The following is a 19,538-nucleotide window of genomic DNA, read 5'->3' on the forward strand; positions in this document are numbered from 1 at the left end:
AAGAAATTTCTTCTTGTTGACACCATAGAGCACGGTCAGACCTAGGTAACTTTCTCCTGTGGTTTAATGCCAGAAGGGATCAGTGGGGTACCTCTGTGCAAACAGCAAACATCAGCCAATCGTTCTTGTCCTCACTATATCTACTTTAGGGAAAGACTGAGAATCTACCTTCAAACCTGCAGTTAAAATGAACATATGGGGAGCTCAGGGATGAAAATAAAGCTGCTTTCAGCAAGGAAGTATTTATCACAGAAATACCACGTAAGTAGGACAGGTAGAAATGTAGGTATTCATTCAGCTCAGTTGGGTACAGGAACGCAGGGTTGCACTTGACCACATCTGTATTAGCAAAACGGGGAAACCTGTGCAAGCCCTAATGTTACTGTGCTTCTCATGACAGTTTATTAACTGACCTAAACTGAAAACGTCCAGCTTGTGAACAAAAGACATAACTGATAGAACCCAGAACAGGTTGCTTTAATCACCTTGAGTGGGAAACATTTCACCTAGCTTAAGGGGTCTGTAGAAGCTCACTTTCAGAGTCATTTCAGAGAAGTGCTTTGAGGGACCAACGTGTCTGACCAGTTTTAGACATCTGTCTCAGGATGAGCTGAATTATCCCTTTTACCCCACCATTTATATCAGCAAGCTTTGTGCTGGTGCTGAGGGGAACACAGGTTACCAGCCCAGATGCAGGCATCAGCATTGTAGATGGTTTCATGAACACCCACCCTGTCTAATGATTTGGACCCTTAGTCGCAGTTATACAAGGATGCACCTAGTTATCACCAGTTTTGTGGCGGCTGTGAGCACTTGGGAATGTGCTCAGCTGGTTTACTTTTCAAAAAATGCTTTAAAAGGAGGTCCTGCTTCTACATCTTGCTTGAAGCTCGGCACTGTGAAAAGTCATCCTGTATCTGTGGCTTCTTGGGATTTCCCAGGGGGAGAGTTTTAGTTGCTGCTGAAAATAGCAGCTCTAACCCATGACTGGCGTGTCCCCCAGCAGACTGTTCTGGAGGGGTCTAGACACCATCTCTACCACACACTCACCCAGTGTTCCCAGTCCAACCAGCACATCAAATGCCCCCTACTCTCAGTTTGTGCTTGGGACTAACTGCCCTCACACTGCTTCCTGGGGTCTGGTTCCCATCACTGGTTTTGCACCACTTTTCCCCATCCCCTGAGCGATGTCCCAGAAAGTGTCTCACCTTCCCTGCGAAGAGTTTAGCCTGCAGCTCCCTGCACTCCTGCTGCAGAGCTTCAATCTGCTTGTCTTTCGCCAGGAGAGCACTGGCTTGCTCTGTCAGGTCCTTGGCACGCTGGCGAGCAAATGCTTTTTTGCACAGCTCCAGGCTGGAGCCCTTCAGAGGCACCGGAGCAGTTACCTACACCAGAGAGAGCAGTAAGGGAGAACACCACATGCGTTAGTGCTCGTTAACCACCACCCCATCACCCCAACAGGGAGCACTGTCAAGAAATGCCAGCCTAGCCCCAAACGACAGACAAGCAGACAGAGAGGCAGGACGGACCTATGGAAAAGTGAGAGGAAAGAGGAAGGGCTGGGTGGAGAAGTGGTTTGGAGACGAGGTGGGAAGCAGAAGGTGCTCAGAGGATGAGGCCAATGGGCAGAGTCAGCACAGGGAGCTGTAAGCCATGCAGCAGTGGGGATCGAGGAGAGAAAAACAGGGTGCAGGCGGAAAGACAGGAGAAGGCAGCAGAGAAGAGGAGGGGAGGCTGGCAGGAAATATAAGCATGGGAGCAAGGACGGAGGCGGCCAAACTGGAAAGAGAAATGGAGCTTCCGTGAGTTTCTATGCCACGGGAGAGAGGGCTTCAGCACAGATGGGTGACTGATACAGGCAAACTGAGAGGCAAGAGAGAGCCCAGCAAGGGCCAGCGCAGCCAGTGGAGGACTGGGAGATGTTCAGCAGGAGAAGCAGTTCAGATTCACGTGCTCCCTGCAAGGGAGGGAAGAGCAAGGGTGGGGATGGCAGTATGCTTCAAGGGGAGCAGGGCAGACAGGGACAGGCAGCTGGCTGGGCAGAGGCCCCAGGCAGGAGCTGAGGCTGCCTGGCTGCAGTCTCTCCGGGATGCCTGCTCTCAGCACGCACCCTGCCCCTGAGGCTGGCTCTCCCCCTGGGCACCAGCACAGAAGAGCTGGATGAAAGGGCAGCTCATGGCCCCTGGCTCATCCCAACCCTCAGGGCAGTGAGGCCACATCCAGTCCCTGGGTTTATCAAACCCTGCCTCTCCCTGTCTAGCTATTTTCATCTGCAGAAAGCCTGACAATTGGGGGGGTGGGCTCTCTCTACCTGATCGTGAACATAGCATCCTCTGTGCAAACTCTTTCTCCCCAGGTCTTCCCAAGCATCTCACCCATGTGCAGAAGCCCCGTGCTGAGCCCTGGCTCCAGGGGACCTGCATACCAGGCACTGAAGGCAACTGCTGCCAGATTAACCCCAGGTCCTCAAGGCCCCTTCTGTGGGCAGGCAGCTGCCTGGTCCTGTCTCCAGCCCACCCTCCATGAACCTCAGCCGCCCAAGCACTTTCTGCTGTGGGGAGACCTGGGCCAGAACAGGAGCCCAGCAAGTCAGTTCTCCCAGGGCTCGCACAGGTCTAAAACTGTCACCACCCCAAAGTTTCGCTCGGAGAAAAAAATAAACCAGCATTTGTATAGTTGCTGGAGGGTCTGCATAGCTGTTGGATGTATATAAAATGATTTCTCTTAACACAGTATCTGACAAGTCCATCTGGCAGCAACTGTTGCCCTGCAAGTACCAAAACCCCACGACAGATAGGCAGCATGCCTGGGGACACAGAGGGCAGGCAGTGCCAGGAAAACCCCCTACCTTCTCTTCAGCAAAGCTTTCACTTCCTCCTTTCTATCCTAAAGGGCTTGAATTCCCCATCACAATCCCTGGTTTTCTTCCAATGGAAGAAAGGTTTTGCCTTACTCCGCTGCAATCCACCTTTAGGAAGCTCATGCAAGTGCTTGTGTGCAAGACTCCACATCCTACAGCCATCTGCCACCACCCCTGCACCGGATCAGATACTACAGGGTTTGCTACAAGTTGCTGTTGGGTCGGAGAACGCAAATAACATGCAGCTTGCACAGCAACTCCAGCGAGGTGTGGATGGGGCAGAGCAGAGTCTCTCACCCCTTCCTGTTTTGCTTTACCGCACTCCTTTTCTTATTCAAATACTTCCTGTTTCTTTTTGGTGAAGTCAGATGAATTATTTTCATTACTTGCTCAGGGAAAGCTGAGCTAATTACCTTAAACTAACACCTTATGGTAGGTCAGCATATTTACAGCAAGAAACCAAGCAGGAGGAAACTGCTTAAAGCCAGCTCCCAAGCAGGAGCAAAACAACCTGGTGATGGCCAGGTTTCATGAATCTTGCCCTGCTGCTGATGTGCAAAGCATGTTTGCCATAGGTTTAAGAAAACGGGAAAGAAAAGGCCTTTCTAGCTCAATACAAGTAGCAAGTGAGAAGTCCCAGTGATGAGGTGCTCTCCAAACTCCGCTTCCCAGCAGCGGCTGGCCCCCACACTCACAACTTTGAGGTTTGCCTCCTGGAGTTTCCGGGCTCTCTCCTCCAGGCGCTTGGCAATCACCGCCAGCTCCGCATTCTTCCTCTTCAGGTGCTTCACCTTCTCCTCCGTCTGGGGGAAGCAGCTCCTGCGCTACATAACAAAAGGAGAGGTTTGAGGTGAAGCCCCTGCTCAGCTCGAAGCGGGGTGCTGGGGCTGTTTGGGGAAGCCAGGGCCCCCAGCCCTGCCTGAACTGCTCTGCGCCCACAGGGCTTTTCCCAGCCACAGCTTGGCCTCTTCTCCTGTAACTATACCAACCATTCAACACTGACTTCTGCTCATTGCCGCTCCAGTCACCAAATCCTGTATTCCTGGTATTTTTGTTAATGTGACCTCTTGGTCCCCGTAAGATACCCTTCACCCCACCCCAGGCCACCGTGTAGTCCCTTTCCATCCACCCCACTCTCGCTGCAGGCTCTGCCTTTGCCAGCTGGGACTCAACATGTCTCCAACATCAATCTAGACTGGCTGCCCACCCTTTGGGCTTTCCCTTCCAAAGCCTTCCCAGTTTATTTCCCTGGGGTTACAGGAGCAACACATTGCTGCAGATGTGTGCTGCACCACTGCTGCAAGCTTAGCCACTGTCCTTTCTCTCATGACACCAAATCATGAGTTGGGGGGGATGGAAGAAAGTGGCAAAAGACTTTATGATGTTTGCAAAGCAAATTTCCTTTTACTTCCTATTGATCCTATTCACTCTTAATCCCCTTTTATTTGTTATCTGTCCATTTCAATAAGCCGCTGCTTGCCAACGGCTCATTCTCTCAAGGTTGTATGCAGATGTGTTGTGCTGTCTTTTTACATCAGCAAAAATGTCAGGTCGGCTGGTCCTTCCAATTATTCTCCTCCCCACCCCTGTGAGATCTTACCATGGGCGCTTGCTGCTTTCACTGCTTTTCTTCAGCCAGGAGACTGGGGCTGATTTTTGAGAGTAAGATTTCATGAGAGCTTACACGATAGTGCTTTGCTAAAATCCAGATGACTGATAAGGACTAACCCCACAGCGTGCAGGTCATACTGGAATGATGCTTTTAGTGTAAGAAAATTATCTAAATATGCATTTTGATTTTGGTGATATAGATCTGAAATGCTGAGCAATCAAATTTTCAGTGGCGTGGGGTGGCTGCATCCCCACACTGCGAGGCTGTGCAAGGGGCTGCTGCTCTCCAGGGAGGATGCAGGAGGGGAACATTCCCTCTTCCCATTTCCCAAGGGTCCTGGCTGCGCACCGTGGGCCTGGGGCGCCAGGGATGGGGGAGCGGGGCAGAATGGGTGGCCCAGGCTGTGGTAGCCTGGCTTGGCGTTGGGTGCCAGGGTTGCAGCTGAGGAGGTGCTGAGCTCCCACAGGAGCAGGGGGCAGTGCTGCACTGTCACCCAAAGCTGAGGCCGAGTGAATCAGTGTTTCTGCTTTTCCACTTAAAGAGGAAACAAGAGTGACTTCCCTCTCCCTTGCTGTCAGCTCGCTGCTGCCTTGCTCTCCGCCTGCTCTTGCTGCATTGAAGCCTCTGGTGGTTTCCAGCAGGTGAGTAGCACCAAAGATGGCAGAGAGGGCTGGCTGTGCTCCTCATCGTGAGGAAGGGGTCCTGCTTGAGCCAGCAATGGGTGCAGTGTGAAAGCACTCAGTGGACCCAAAGTGCCCAGGCCCCCTTTCCCCTCTGGCCCTGTCCAGCTGATCCCATGTACTGGCACCTCTTGGAGTTGGCAGCAGACAGCAGCTTGCCCTGACTGCGACTCCCTCCCCATGGAGAATCCCGTGCCAGCAGGCAGCCCAGCACCCGGCCCAGGGTGCAGGATGGGGCCATGTGCTTTGCTCACCAGCAAGCTGTTCTCCTCGGCCAGGCTGGAGCAGCGCTGCCGCAGGTCCTCCAGCGCACTCAGGAGCTTCGTGTTCTGGCTCACAAGGAAGCCATAGTCAGCCCCGCTCTGCAAAAGAGCACAGGAGAGGCAAGGCAGGGCTTCACCTGCTGGGGGCAAGGGGAGAGGGACCGCAGCTGCACGCCCGCCCTGGCCCCACAGCGAGCCCAGCCTGGCTGCATGGGGTGGCTGGCAGGGTCGGGGTGCAGGCAGCCATGGGGCAGGGTGGGATGCGGAGGCTGAGTTGAGGAGGAGGAGGAGAGGGGCTGCATGTCCTCTGGGGGACAAGTGGCCTTCAGGGCCAGGCTATATCACCTGTGGGTGACAGCTACCATCTCCATATCTTTAAAGATGCTTTCAACTTGCACCTGGGGAAAAAGCCCAGACCCTCATGTCACCCTCAGCCGCTTGCGTTTTGCCATGGTACCATTTAAACTAGCTCTAGTTAAACCCTAGCAGAGCCAGCAAGAGCCAGGCAGGCAGAGCACGAACTGTGACACCCCAGACACGTGCACTGCTCCCCATGGCTCAGGGACCTGTCAGCCTCCAGTACAGCATGGCTTTCAGAGGTGACAAGAGCTCCTTGCCCGCTTCCCCACACCAGCTCCCCCAGTCTGACCCACAAGACTGCCCAGGAGCCAGGCCCTGGGCTCTGCCCTCTCTGTGTCAGCCTCGGCTCCGGAAGACGGCGACACGCTGGATTTCTTTGCAAAACACCACCTTCATTTTGTCACATCAAAAGCAGCAGCAGCTCTGCCGGGAGCTGTATATATAGCTTTGTGGTTACTGCTTCCTGCTCAGAGCAGCTCGCCGCAAGCTTGCTGCCGAAGCAGGCTCCCAGAAAGTATTTTTGTGCATTAGCAAAGCTCGTAGCCGAGCTATTGCTTCACAGCTGCCATATGGCAGCAGCAAGCCACCCATCTCGGGAAGACCTAGCCAGATGTTTCCCAGCAGCCAGGCAGGTCTTGCAGGACCTGCTCCCAGTACCTGACAAGTCTTTGCTGGTGCTGTTTAACAGCCATGGCCTTCCCAGTGCACAGCTCTGCTTCTGCAGTCTGCAAGCCAAGGCTATGAGGGAAACGTCCCTTGGCTACCGAAGAAATGCTGCGAAAGGGTTTTTGGTAGCAAAAAGTCAGACAGGCAGCTCAGGGCGCTCGCATGCTGCTCAGCTCCAGGAGGTCTGAGGCTCGCTAAAACTCACTGCACAAAACTATATTCTGGCTTCTCATCACACCCATTGGACAAATACGGCAGGAGACCAGTGCCACAAAGTCCACCCCACTGAACCCCCTGGCGCAGCTGCCATGCCCGTGCCATGGCTCTCCCAACCTCTCACACCTGTACGGAGATGCCTTGGCAAAGCAGGAAGGGAAAACACAACTGAAGGAGCTAAAAAAAAACCTCTCAGAAGATAACACCCATCCCTGCCCCCCAGCCTCACACGGTCCCCCCAAGTCCCACGAGCTCTCTAGGACACCAGGAGAGGATATTAGGTGCCACGAGTTGACAGGCCTTTGGGCAGAGTGGTTTGTAGGTGTCCACCCTGCAGAGATCCCAGGGTTTGAGAGAGCTGGAGTGAAATGCCTCACAGAAAGAGATTGTACCACTTTCCACCGGCGGGAAAGCAAAAATGTATTTTCTTCTATCTTTTTTATTTCTCCCTAGGCACAAAGGTGCAGTTACTACCACAGATCCCTGGGGACATTGTGCCACAGCACCCCAGGCACCTGGGTGCTGTCTCCCACTCTCCAGTGACTCAGGGCTGCTCCCAAGGGTGGTCAGGGCAGGCCCAGGAACCAAGGAGCTCCCCAGACCCAGCAGCCTGGGGGAGCCAAGGGGTTCCCCTGGGAGCCATGCACCCTGCCTGCTGCAGTGCTCTGGGCCCAGAGACCCAGCGCCAGATCCTGTAGCACTGGTCCCATCCCTGCAGCTTTACAGAGACGGTGAGATGTCCCAGAGAATATTTTCCCTGTTGACAGCTCCAGAAACAGCAAAGCACTTCCTTGGGCTGGGCACCCATGCAGGGGACACTGCAGGTGCTGATGAGGGGACAGAGCAGCATGGGTGCACAGGGCAGCGGGGGGAGCGGGGGGGCTACCAGCATCCCCCATGCTATGGGCTGGTTCACTGCCACCATCCCCAGAGCCAAGCAGGCAGCCCCTGGGACAAACTCAAAATGCATTATTTCCATCTCCTTGCCGCTGCCAAGAGGCCTCAAGTTTCTTTTCTGTGGTCGCTTGCACAGAGACAGGATGGGCAAACTCAGCCAGCAGCCTCTGTGCTTGGGACAGGAGCTGGGCAGCTTTTGTGGAGGAGCTGATGGGCTCCTGCCTCTCCCCACCAGGCAGCCAGGACTTTGACATTGTCAGTACCGGGTTTCTTCAGGGGACACTTGGCACTTCCAGCAGGGCAGCGGGGATCTTTTGGGGACCTACATTCAAATTTCTGCATTTGAAACCCCTTTTCTGTAGCTGTAAAACAACATCTTCATCAGGGCAGGATGCAAATACTCACAAGCACTCTTCCCCATGCTACCAGGCTGTCCCCAGTTCAGCCACCACTCCAGAGCCCATGACGTGGCAAAGGCTGGGATGTCCTTTCCAGTTCCCTGGGTGTTGCAGGACCCTGGGGCAAGGTGCCATGGAGCAGAAGAATGTGGCTGTGTGCCCCAGGCTGGGGCCAGGCATGCAGCCAAGCCTCTCCCCTGCCAACACGTCCTACTGCGGCCGCAGCTCCTTGGGGCTTTGCCCAGAGAGGCACAAGGGGCATCTGCAGCAAGACATGGAGGCAGGAGATCTTTTTGCTGTGCCAGGATGTCTGTCCCGCGCAGGGACCTCACTGTCCAGGAAAGCTTTGCCAAACCTCCCCTCCAGTGCTGAGCCAGCGCTGGCTGCATCAGCTGAACCCTCCTCCAAGACCTCGTAGAGCCTGGAACTGAAGGACTGTCTAGACGTCATCCCACGCTCATTAAACATTCATTTCCTATAATGAAATAGCTTTTAATTTATTAACCGCTCCACTGTTCCTTAAGGTTCCCGCGCTCAGTGCAGCCTCACTGCAGGACACGCTTGTGGCCCCCACAGACAATGCTTTCCAAAGGGAGCTGGAGGAGATTGTTAGGGAGAAGAGGCACAAAGCACACAGCCCCCACCCCCACAGCAACTCATCTTAATAAAGACAACGCAGAAGTGCTGTCAGGAGTTGAAATCCAAAAGCATCCTTCAGTCAGGGAGATGGAGTCGGCAGGAGCCAAGGCAGAGCTGACACCACAGGGCAGCAGGGAAGGTCTCCGGGCAGTCACATCCCCCAGATCAGGAGCATTCTCAGTCACTAAAAAATTAAGCCAAGTGACATGTTCTTTGGCTGGGGGGGAAATTTTCTAAAACCAGAGCAAGGCAGGAGAAAAGCAGCAGGGATGCTGAGGGAGGAGAGCAGATCGCGGCTCCTGTGTGCAGCAGGCACACAGCTTTGAAGCCTCCCATGACAGGGACATCGTCATCATCTGTCGCCTGCTTTGGCAGGTAGAGCCCAAAATACAGATTCTTCGAGCATTGAGAACAAACAACGAAAGAAAAGCCTCAGCAGGGCAGCTGCAAGATAGCTGCTGCTTTTTCACCTGAAAACTTCAAAAAGCAATGGAGAGCTGCAGCAGCTTTTGCAGGGAGAGGTGTCCAGCCAGGGTACTAAATGGGTCATGCAGCCAAAATCCCCCTGGAGCACTCATCACAGTCTTTAAAGTCCTGCAGAAAACTTGCAGGAAGCCATTTGGGGGACAGTAAATCAAACCGTGGCGAGGACGACAGACGCTGCCGGCAGCAGCTGCTCTGCAATGCGGCTTGGGCTGCCGGTGCCTCATGGCACAGCCTGGCATGGGCCAGCGGAGAGGGCTTCCCCCACACCAGCCCTGGGGAATGTGCCAGGGTCTGAGCCCAGCCTTGTTTGAAAATCCCTGCAGAGCACCAGACGGGGAGAAGGAATTTACCAGGTGGCCCTGTGAGCAGGAGGTCTCAGGTGGCCTTTGGAAACAGGCAGTCTCATGACTGATTTTGAAACATACACAATTTCAAGATGTATAAAACATACAATGTCAGGCTGTCCCTGCACTGCCTTCCTCGCCTGCAGCAGATACGGGTCCGGTTGCTGGGTTTGGAGCACCCTCCCTTGCAGACATATTTCCTCGGTGAAATGACACCAGCTCCTGTGCTGTCTTGGATATATTAAATCCACCACTTCTTCATTGGAAATCATTGTCACCAAGCCTCCATCATGTCAAAGCCCTTTAGCTGTTCGTTCCAGCTGACTTTGGTAATTAGTTTCCTTAAATTCTCCGTCCTCACCACTTAGAAATGAAACCTGTCACTGTAAATCCGCTTTCTCCTCTTCCATTCAGTTTCAAGGGAATCGGCTCCCTCACAGAACAAAGTTATTTCCCATAGGCTGCTCTTCTGCAGTGCCCTCCATGCGTGTCAAAAGCAGGACAAAAATAGCCTCACCTCCTGCTCGGTCAGTGAGCGAGAGCAAAGCCCACCCCCGCCGCTGCTGGCACAGCGAGCAGCCTCACGCTGGGCGAGCATCATCCCAGTGGGGGGACGGGGGATATTGGTCTTAAAGATAGGGGACGAGTAAGAGACATGCCTGGGATGTGGTCTTGGTCATTCTGCCAATCCTTTGACAGGCAGTCTGTGTCCCGCAGCACTTGTTCTGCTTCCTTCATTTTGCACCAGGTTCCTGGTTTCAGACACAAACATCTCTGTTCTTCCGTTGGCTTCATGGCACTTCCCCACCAACCCCTCACCCCGTGCATTGCCAACTCCCGTTTCCATGATTCAGCATTCTCTCCCACTGCCCATCCCTCTTCCAGCCTACTACTTGCCCTTATTTATACGATTTCCTCATTTATCTGATTTTTATTAGTCCATGTAACAAATTCACGGAAGAAAAAATCCATCTGAGGCTATTAACTTCAAAGATACTGCCTCCAGCATGGAGCGTGCTGGAGCCACAAATTGCAAGATATTAAGAGAATATTCAGGGGAGCATTCACTGTATATTTGCTCTTTCTCACACTTTCCCCGGGCATTCTCTCCTGCACACCCTCTGACCACTGCCAGCTCTTCATGTGTTCCTCACAGTGTGTTTAAAATGAGATACACAGCTAAAATTGGAGTCTCACAAATCCAGATCCTCTCTATCTTTAAACCATTTCATGAAAGCACCATCATCAATCCCAGGAAAACAAGCCCAGCTATTCCAGGAGAAGAAAAATCAGCTCAGTAGCCCTGATCACCCTGGCTTGGCTGTCCTTTGATGAGCTCAGCTTCTCCAGCCTCCCCAGGCAGGGAGAAATTAATGTACCTGCAAAACTGAGACAAGGAGGAATGTGAGTGGAAAATAAACTCTCAAGGCAGAGGCAGAGCATCAGCTCTCCAAACCCAGGCTGCAGCCAAGTCCAGCGTTCAGTGCAGCACAACTTCTCCCCTTTAACAGCAAATCCAAAATACAAGAGGTTTTGCAAGCAGACAAGAGAAAATGACACCAAAATACCAACACGGCTGCTGGAAAGGCAGCTCAGAACTGCTCCTGATGTACCGTGCACATGTTTCTTCACCTTTCACAATCAGAGATAAAACAGGGCAGTCAGTCGGGAGGGACAGAGGGTTTGGAGAAGGCCTTTCCTTCTCCCTAGGGCCAGCCTGTCCCTGCACCGCAGAGCCCAGCACAGAGACCCACAGCAAGCGGTCCCGCCAGGTGAGGCCCCAGTGGGGACTCTCGCCGGGGAAGGGCCCTCCTCAGGGTGCAGGTGCTCCTCTGGCTGAACAGCTACTGGTATCATCAGTCCTTGATTTGCTCCTCACCCAGCTCTCCAGTGTGGTATGGAGACCTGTATCCCACACTCATTCCAGCTGGCCGCTACCTGCCAACAGCAGGAGCACGACAAGGTATGTGTGGCCCCAGACAGGCTTTCCCCAGCTGTGACCTAACTTCTCTCCACGTTAAACACAAACCACTCTGCAAACCCAGGATGTGTGCAGCCAGAAACAGCAGCTGATGATCGCTGGGATATGATCCATCTTGGCTACCAGATCACCTGCTGCACAGGGTTGTGCAAAGCATGCTCCTCAATGACAACATCACCATCACCTCCCTGCCCTTGGGTCATTCTGTGACCCCTGGGCACCCTTGTATCCCTTGTAGGCTCTTTCCCACCTACACACCTTGTGAGAAAGGTACCTGCCTTTCAAAGGACGAAAATCACATACAAAGCCTGCTCTTCCAAGTACTGTTTAACACTGATGTACAAGCTTCTCCCTTGTCTCTTACCAGCTTTCAGAAAGATTTGGCCTAGCCCCACTCTGGTAAAACAGGACCATGCTCCATCCTCACCACAGTCAGGGGACACTAACGGCATCTCCGTTTCATTGCACAGCTTGGAAATGTGTGAAAGCCAGGCTATAGACATAAAACCTAGTCTGGTTGTAAAACTCAGGTGCCTGATCAGGAGCCAAGACAGCCAAGCTACCTTTTTTCCCCATTGCAGATTTTTCTGGGTGCTGCTGAGCAAGTCACTGAACCTGCAGAGAAACAGGCTCAAGAAAAAGCATTTCTACTAGAAAAAAAGCAAAACATAGAAGAAGTGGGAAGTAAATGTGTTAACATCTTCAGTGCAAACACAGAAAGACTTTGCAACCTCTGCTTTTTGTGTTGCAAATCATTTGAGCTTTGGTTTTTGGTTTCCTATAGAAATTTTGGAGGCTTTTTGTGACCTAGGTCTGAGCAAAAGTCAGCCTGCAGCTCCCAGCACTGCAGGCTTAGGCCCAGATAACCCCAAGGTCTTTGTGGAGCATCTGGACTCTTTTTGGATGCCACATATCAGCTAATTTTATTTTGTAAGCATGAAAAAAAACCAACCACCACCCCAACCCTGGAGAATGATAAAATTTAGCTCTTTCCAGGTTTGGTATTTTGACAGCTGGAGCAGGGACAATTGTTCTCCAATACCTCTTTTCTTGTGACAGAAACTCTAATGCAAAGAAACGCTCCCTAGAAAGGCGTGAGACTTTGGTACTTGACAAATGCACTTGGGAACAAAGCGCCTGTCCCCAGTGCATGGCCCTGGGCTGTGTCAGGACTTCACCCTGGAAAGCCACTGAGCTGTGGTTCAGCAGATACCCTGCCCACACCCACTGTGCTCTAACAGTGCCATAACTCAAACATTTAATACAGGTCTCCTTCTCACCTCAGTGCCTCGTCAATGGTATCCATAAGACTTTTTGGTAGGGTGTGTAGCAATAGGACACAAGGGAAATGGTTTTAAACTAAAAGAGGGGAGATTTAGATCATATGTTAGGAAGGAATTCTGTACTGCAAGGGTGGTGACATGGGCACAGGCTGCCCAGAGCATCTGTGGGTGCCCTATCCCTGGCAGGGGTCAGGGCCAGGTGGGACGGGGCTTTGGGCAACCTGCTCTGGTGGAAGGTGGCCCTGCCCATGGTGCAGGGGTTGGACTGGATGATCTTTGAGGTCCCTTCCAACCCAAATCATTCTATGACTACCTACTATGTTTATCTCTGAAGAGGCAGATGTGCCACCTTGGAAGATACATAAGGTAGCTAGAGCAGCAGGTGTATGCACAGCTCAGCTTTTGCCTTGATATGTGCTCCCCATTTCTCCCCTACCTGTTGTTGTTTTCCAAATTACTTGCGGTTTCCCAGTGGCCCAAAGCACCTTTTCTGCTTGGGTCAGATTGGCTTAAAGCCTGTTCTAGTTTCCCAGGCGCTGGCACGTTGGAAACGGCATTCCTTGCCCCTGTCACTGAAGCAAGATCTCATCTGGGGCAATCACAGGATTTTGTCCTGAGCTGAGAAGCCCCACTTCTCCAATGGCTTTGACAAGTAGCTAAGAGATGGAGGGAAACATCCCCTCACACCACTCACAAGAGCAGAGCTGGTGTTCAGCGATCAATATGAAAATGTGAATGACAAAACCAGCAGAAGCCTTAAAAACTGATGCCCCAAAGGGTGTTTTCTCAGAACTGCTAAGCAGACGGCTGGGATGCAGAAAGCCGACACTCACAGCAGGGGGAGGGCAACAAGGCTGCCAGCATTGCACATGCCATTTCTCTTCACATTATTCCAGCAGGAAGGAAGACTACAGCCATAGGACTCCCAAACCAAGGAAGCAAAGACATTGGTGAGTCCCCTCACCAAAAATTTACAGAAGGTGAAATTAAGAAGATGATGAGGCAAAAGATGACAGTACAGTAATGGCCAACACCAACATGGTGTGACAGCCCTGTCCCAAAACCAGTCTGTCATCACCAGTCCACAGGAGCCAAGGATACAATGAGGCGGCAATGGTTGTTGTCCCTCATCCTCCATGTCCCACACAAGTGAGCTGGCCGAGACATTTGGACATGCCTTTGTACAGAGAGTATGAGCTTACTTAGAAATATAGTTAACATGAAAATTACCTTCCCCTTCCTACAGCCTCACTTTGCCTTTTCTTTCATTCGTTCCTACAAATAAAGTTGCACTGGCTCTTCATGGCAGGCAGCTATCTGAGGTTGGCCGTACATTCGTAGCACTTGCAGAAAACAGCACTAAGTCATTTCCACGAGGCTAAGCATTGCCAAGACAAGAAAAATTAATTTACTCAGATTTTGAGAAAAATGGAGCAAGATCTTTTATCTATTTGGGATTGCAGGAAATGGTGTCTGTAACAGAAAGAACTGGCTTCGCTGCCCAGGAAGACCTTCTCGCCCTACTACCATCTTTTATTCTGCTGACCTATCCTTTCTAGTCAAGGATGCAGCTCTATGCACCCTCAGACATTAAACGAATAGTTTTCCATCTTGGCCAATGAAAAATCTGAAGCTCTTGAAAGGCCATTAATTCCTGCAAAAGGCACTGAGCTTATTGCTAAATGCAGCTTGGTCTGAACACTTGACATGGAGGATCTTTACCAGCATTTTCTAATTCTCAGTGTTTCTATGCTTTGTTATTAAGCCCCACTGGAAACAGTGGTTCTTTTGTGGGTATTTAAATTCCTGCTGACTGGGGGGCTCCTTGGTTTAAACACTTTCAGTTGGGTTTTTTGATTTATTGAATATCCTCAGCTCCGTATGACCTCCAGGGAAGCTGAGGCTTGGCTTTTAAGAAGTTCAGGTCCAAAGCAACCTCTTGAGATTGAGTAGTCATCGTGATGGCCAACCCTGAGCACCCTAGCTGTGCTCCTTGCTTGTGCCATTCATGGGATGCCAGAACAGGGATGTGGTGAGCCACTGAGCTCATCCCTTCTTTAAGTGCAGCTGAGGAGGTTGCAGGAAGCGAGCGAATGACCTTGCTCCTCTCCCTTCTTTCAATTCAGGGCACAAGAAGAGAGCCTTCGCTTCAGCAACCTGCCCCCAAACCATCCTGAGCTTCCAGGGCCAAAGCAGATCCCACTGGAACAGCAACCCATAAGAGATGCAGGCAGCTGAGCTCTTGTGGGAAGCGCTCTCAAATCCATCTGACAGCATTGGGGGAACTGTCCAATTACCAGCCAGACTGTGTCTGTGCCACTTTAACCCCATTCTTCGTACACAGACAACATTTTCCTCATTCTCTGATACTCATTATTCTGATCGGGATCCTACACCTGCAGTGCCTGGAGATTCTCAGCAGGAAAGAATTTTTTTTACCTGCTGTGTCCCCACAGAAATTTTGGAAAGCAAGACTGGAGCAATTTCAAAGGCTTAGGACCAAGAATTCCTTTGTGATAGCAAGCCCCCAGGCAGCATTATTCACTGGCAAGATGGTGGGACCCACTACTCTGCAGTGGAGCTAGGAGACCCTGCAGTGCATAGCAGGATGCAGAAGCACACAGCAAACGGCTGGGAAGACATGGGCACAAGTCACAACGAGGGAAATTCCCGCCAGACCTATGGAGAACATTCCTGTCCACGAGAGCGCTGCAGCTTCAGGACAGGGTTAGAGAAGTGGTGGGATCCCAATCAGAATTAGGCCCTGAGCAACCTCTTCCAGCTCTGGAGCCAGCCCTGCTCCGGGCAGGGGCTGGATGGGAGGCTCCAGGTGTGCCCCCCCAACCCACCTCTCCAACTCCAGAGTTCCCTTGCCAGCTCCCAAATGGGAGAAGAGCAGCAGCTCTCCAGCCTTTCTTGCTCAGGTCCCTCCTGAGTGCAGAGCTGAGATTAACTTGACCTACAGACAGCCTTAACATCTGCCCATAGACTGTCCCTGAGGGAATAGCAGAGCAACAGCAGTGGAGGCTGGGACACACGGCAAGAGCTTCATCATAAAATCAACATCTTTAATCAACTTTGTCAGTGATGAGCCCTCAGGAGGCTCTTCCCTGCACTAGGAGATTACTCCCTGGAGGCATCTGTCCTGTTTGCATAACGGAGCTCTGACATCCCAAGGACGAGCCTCCTAAAGGAAGCCCCGTTCTGGCAGCAGGACACATGGCGTCCATAGCGCTTGTCCAGCATGGCCAGGCAGAGCCATGCTTTTGGAGGGGAGCTATGTAAGCATTCTCTTTGCCCAGCTGTAGCACAAGCACTTGCTCCATAGGAAGTCGGTGTAAGGATGTAGCTTCCACAGCCCAGCAGCACCGGCATTTGCTCTGCCGGGGACAGCAGCGCTGAGCTCCCTCCTGGGTCTGAACTGGAAGCCTTGCACATCACTAAAGCCACTTGACTTCAGGAGGAAACGCTGGATTTTTTTTTTTCTAGGAAAAGACAAGTTGACCTTTCTGCAGATCAACATCAATGTTAAGGATGGTACTGCCATGGCACCACCAGTACCACCACAGTAACATCATGCTAGTACTGTGGCACTACCACAATGCAGCAGAGCACCACCAGGTACCACAGTACCATTGCTCTGATACCATCATGGCACCATCAGTACCATCAAGTACCACCATAGCACTGCCCTGGTACACTGGTACTATGATGATACTACCATGGTGCTGCACAACCCCTTGGGAGTGGGAAGGGAAATAATAGTCACCCACCAAGCCAGAAGCCTCCAGGATCATGCAGAAACACTCAAAGCAGCCCAAGAACCAAGACAAACTGGATGGCAGGTGCTCAGCAGTCACCACCACAGAAACCAAGAGGGGTCCTCAACCCCTCCACCACCTTGTGCACAGCTGGTGCATGGGGGACCCACTGCAGGGATCAGCTAGAGCTGGGTGCACGGCCCCAACGCCACAGGATGCTCTTTGGCTGCTGGAGCACCCACAGACACCCCTTTGAACCAGCCACCCCAGTGACTCCCAGCCCCCCCACTTGGGCTCCCCCACCAGGACACTGTGCCTACCTCCTCCCATGCCATCTGGCTCTCCCAAAGAGAGAGAAGACAGTAAGTTTGGCACAATGGATTCGACTCTTGCGATGGATAGAAAAGAGGTAGGAGCAGAAATCCTTCCCATTCTGCTGCCCCATTTTTGGCTGGGGTGCTTCTGGAACAGTCAGGGGCTGCGGTTAGAGGCAGACCAAGGACAGCATGGTTCAATGTGGCCTTTCAAGCCTCACGATAAACAGCCCTTCAAAAGAGACCCACAAGAAACTGTGCTTGAGTGAAACCTCTTCTCTCTTGATGGGTGTCCAGCAGCACCATTTCTCCTGTGGCCAGTCCAGCCTGGTCTCCAGCCAGGCTCAGCAGCGCAGCACGGGCTTGGCTTAAAAACCTGCTAAACCCCAATCAGCTCCGCTCAGCTCTTCTCCCCTGTGCTCAAGAACAGGCCAAGAGCTGATTTCTCCCCTGTTTAAAAAGCACTGCAGAGCTACCCCAGACACCAGGGTATCCCAGGAAGGTGGCTGATTTTACTCATGGGAAAAGAGGGCAAGCTGTCCTAAGCAGGACAAGCTGATGAACTTCTGTGACCTGGATCAGGAAACGAGACTCTGATGGAGCTTTTGGGGTTGTTTTTAGAGAGATGCTGCAAGGGGCCAAGCATTGCATTGCCTCCAGGTGCCCCGGTGCTGCCTGCAGGGACGGGCTCCCCAGCAGTGCCGGTGCCCCAGGCCCTCCTGGGCTACGCTGGGCCGAGAGGGGATGCTCTGGAAGGGGGTGGCAGTGAATCACGTCCCTACCGCTACCTGCAGAGCCATTGATGCTGCCGGAGCGAGGAGACGCCGCAGGAACGGCTCAGCCCTCGCTAGTGCAGGGGCTGCGGCTGCACCAGGTGGGCTCTGCCCAGCGCGGGCCCCGGCGGGCCCCCCCCGCGGCCGGGCAGCAGCGGCGGCTCTGGCAGCCCCCGGCCCCACGGGGACGGTCCTGCGTGTGGCTCAGCCCCGGCCGAGTGCGGCTGCCCCCCATACCCCTCGGAGCGCTGCCCCGGCGCCGCTCCCCCCACAAGGCCCCCGGCCGCCCCCCGCCCGCAGCAAGCGCCCCTTCGGCAGCGCCTTACCTGGGGGGGCCCGTCCGCCCGCTCGCCTCCGCGCCCGTCCATCGCTCGCAGCGGCCTAATGAGCTCGGGTGCGGAGCGAACGCGCTGGGGGTCCGGCGGGAGTCTGTGGAGCGGCCCCGGGGCCGCCTCCCGAGGCTGGGCTGCTCCGGCCTCCCCCGGCCCCGGGCCCAGCTGGCAGCTCGCCCTGTCACCGTCGCCCCCCGGGACGTTACGCGTGCCCAGGTCCGGCCAGGCGGAGGCCGCGGGGTCCGCGCTGGGCAAGCCCCGCTCCGGCTCCTGCATGGCTGGGACGGGGCTCTGGGCTCACTCGGTAACAGCGAAGGCTCCCGGGGGCCGGCACGGAAAACCCGAAGGCATCAGAGCCGCGGCGGCGGGAGCAGCCCGGGCCGCGCTCCCCCCCGGCGGGGACGGAGGCGGCGGCGGCAGCAGCAGCATCCCTGCGCCGGGGGAGGCTCCATCCCCGCCTGGATCCGCCGGCTCGGCGGGCGGCCGCCGCCCCCCCTACGCGCCGTACAAAGGCTGCCGTCCGCTGCCCGCCGCCCTTAGCCCCCTGCCGCCCCCGGCCCCATGCCCGCCGCCCGCCCGGACCGGGATGACGTAGCGGAGGGGCCGGGGGAGCCGCCAGCCCCTCACCGCGGCTCCAGGCAGCCCCCGGCGCAGACGCTGCCGAGTCATCAATAATAAGCCGGGCCGCGCACCCGGGGGGGCCGCGCCGCGCCCCGGGCCGCCAATAGCGGCGGCTGCGCCGGTTTCCATGGCAACGCTGCGGAACCGGGTTTGCTGCTTATTGATGAGGCAGCGGGGGTGTGCGGCAGCGGGGGGGCTGGCGGGCTGCCCCCCAGCCCCCTGCCCCGCATCACCGCCCCGCACTCCGGGGCCGGGGTCCCTCAGAGCCCCGCACCCCCGCCGGGATGGAGGTTTGGGGGCAGCACCGGCAAGCCCGCTCCCGGGCGGGGCAGCGGGTGTTTGCCCTCCCCCCCACCCCCGATGGTGGGGCACAAGCAGGGGCGCTGAGCTCTGCCCAGGGATGCTCCCACAGCGTCCCTCCGCACCGCCAGGGCGTGCTGGGAACAGCCCGCTGCCCTGCCTGCAGCCTGCCCGGGGTAGGGGCTGCGGGGCGAGAGGCGGGGGAGGGTGGGAGCAGCGAGGGCTGGGGGGCGTGATATGATGCAGGGAGACCGGAGTTCGCAGCGTTAAGGCTGTAGCAGAGCGGGGCACTGCCATCTCTGAGCGCACACACAAAGCGGGCAGACTCGTGCTCCCTCTGCCTACTACCCGTCTCGCGGTGTCTTTGATGAAGATCATCTCATTCATCAGGCTGCGCGGCTTTAGGGATGCTCAGGGGAAAGCCACCTAATCACCCTGAGGGACATCTGCCTGTCCTTGCTCCCCAGCCCTGTTCAAAGCTCGCCCGGTGCAGCGCAAGGGTTAATGATCCCAGAACCAGCAGGGGTGGCACAGACCCTGTACCACTGATGAACAGCTGGGGACGGGTCCTGCCTCCCCACCTCCTCTGTGTGGCAACAACTCCCGGTCCCCTGCGGGGTGGGGACAGCAGCTGGCATTCCACAGCGTCGCTGCCTTTGTGGTCCTGGCTCCTGCACCTGCTCCGCGCCTCTGCCCTGTGCAGGATGTCTTTGGTGCCCCTTTCAGACACCACTTTGTGAGCACCTCCTTTG

At 54.5% G+C, this 19,538-nt stretch overlaps 1 protein-coding gene across 12 annotated transcripts in view; it reads right to left on the reverse strand.

Moving 5' to 3' along the window:
* The window catches only part of TSPOAP1 (TSPO associated protein 1), a 69,889-nt gene extending 51,377 nt beyond the window's left edge, over positions 1–18,512 (reverse strand). For 7 of the 12 annotated variants that reach the window (XM_037375190.1, XM_037375189.1, XM_037375186.1 and 4 more), the window contains exons 1-4: positions 17,860–18,509; positions 5,407–5,514; positions 3,556–3,684; positions 1,209–1,385 (exon numbers count right to left, since the gene is read on the reverse strand). In XM_037375190.1, coding sequence (XP_037231087.1) covers positions 1,209–1,385; positions 3,556–3,684; positions 5,407–5,514; positions 17,860–18,141 — 696 coding nt within the window. In that variant the 5' untranslated portion in view covers positions 18,142–18,509. Of the gene's footprint in view, positions 1–1,208; positions 1,386–3,555; positions 3,685–5,406; positions 5,515–17,859 lie in introns of all 12 variants that reach the window. The other 5 variants (XM_037375188.1, XM_037375196.1, XM_037375187.1 and 2 more) reach the window with 3 other exon arrangements.
* Between the last annotated feature and the right edge of the window lie 1,026 nt (positions 18,513–19,538).

The sequence above is a fragment of the Falco rusticolus genome, chromosome 1 (genome assembly GCF_015220075.1).
Source record: "Falco rusticolus isolate bFalRus1 chromosome 1, bFalRus1.pri, whole genome shotgun sequence".
NCBI classification, from domain to species: Eukaryota; Metazoa; Chordata; class Aves; order Falconiformes; family Falconidae; genus Falco; species Falco rusticolus.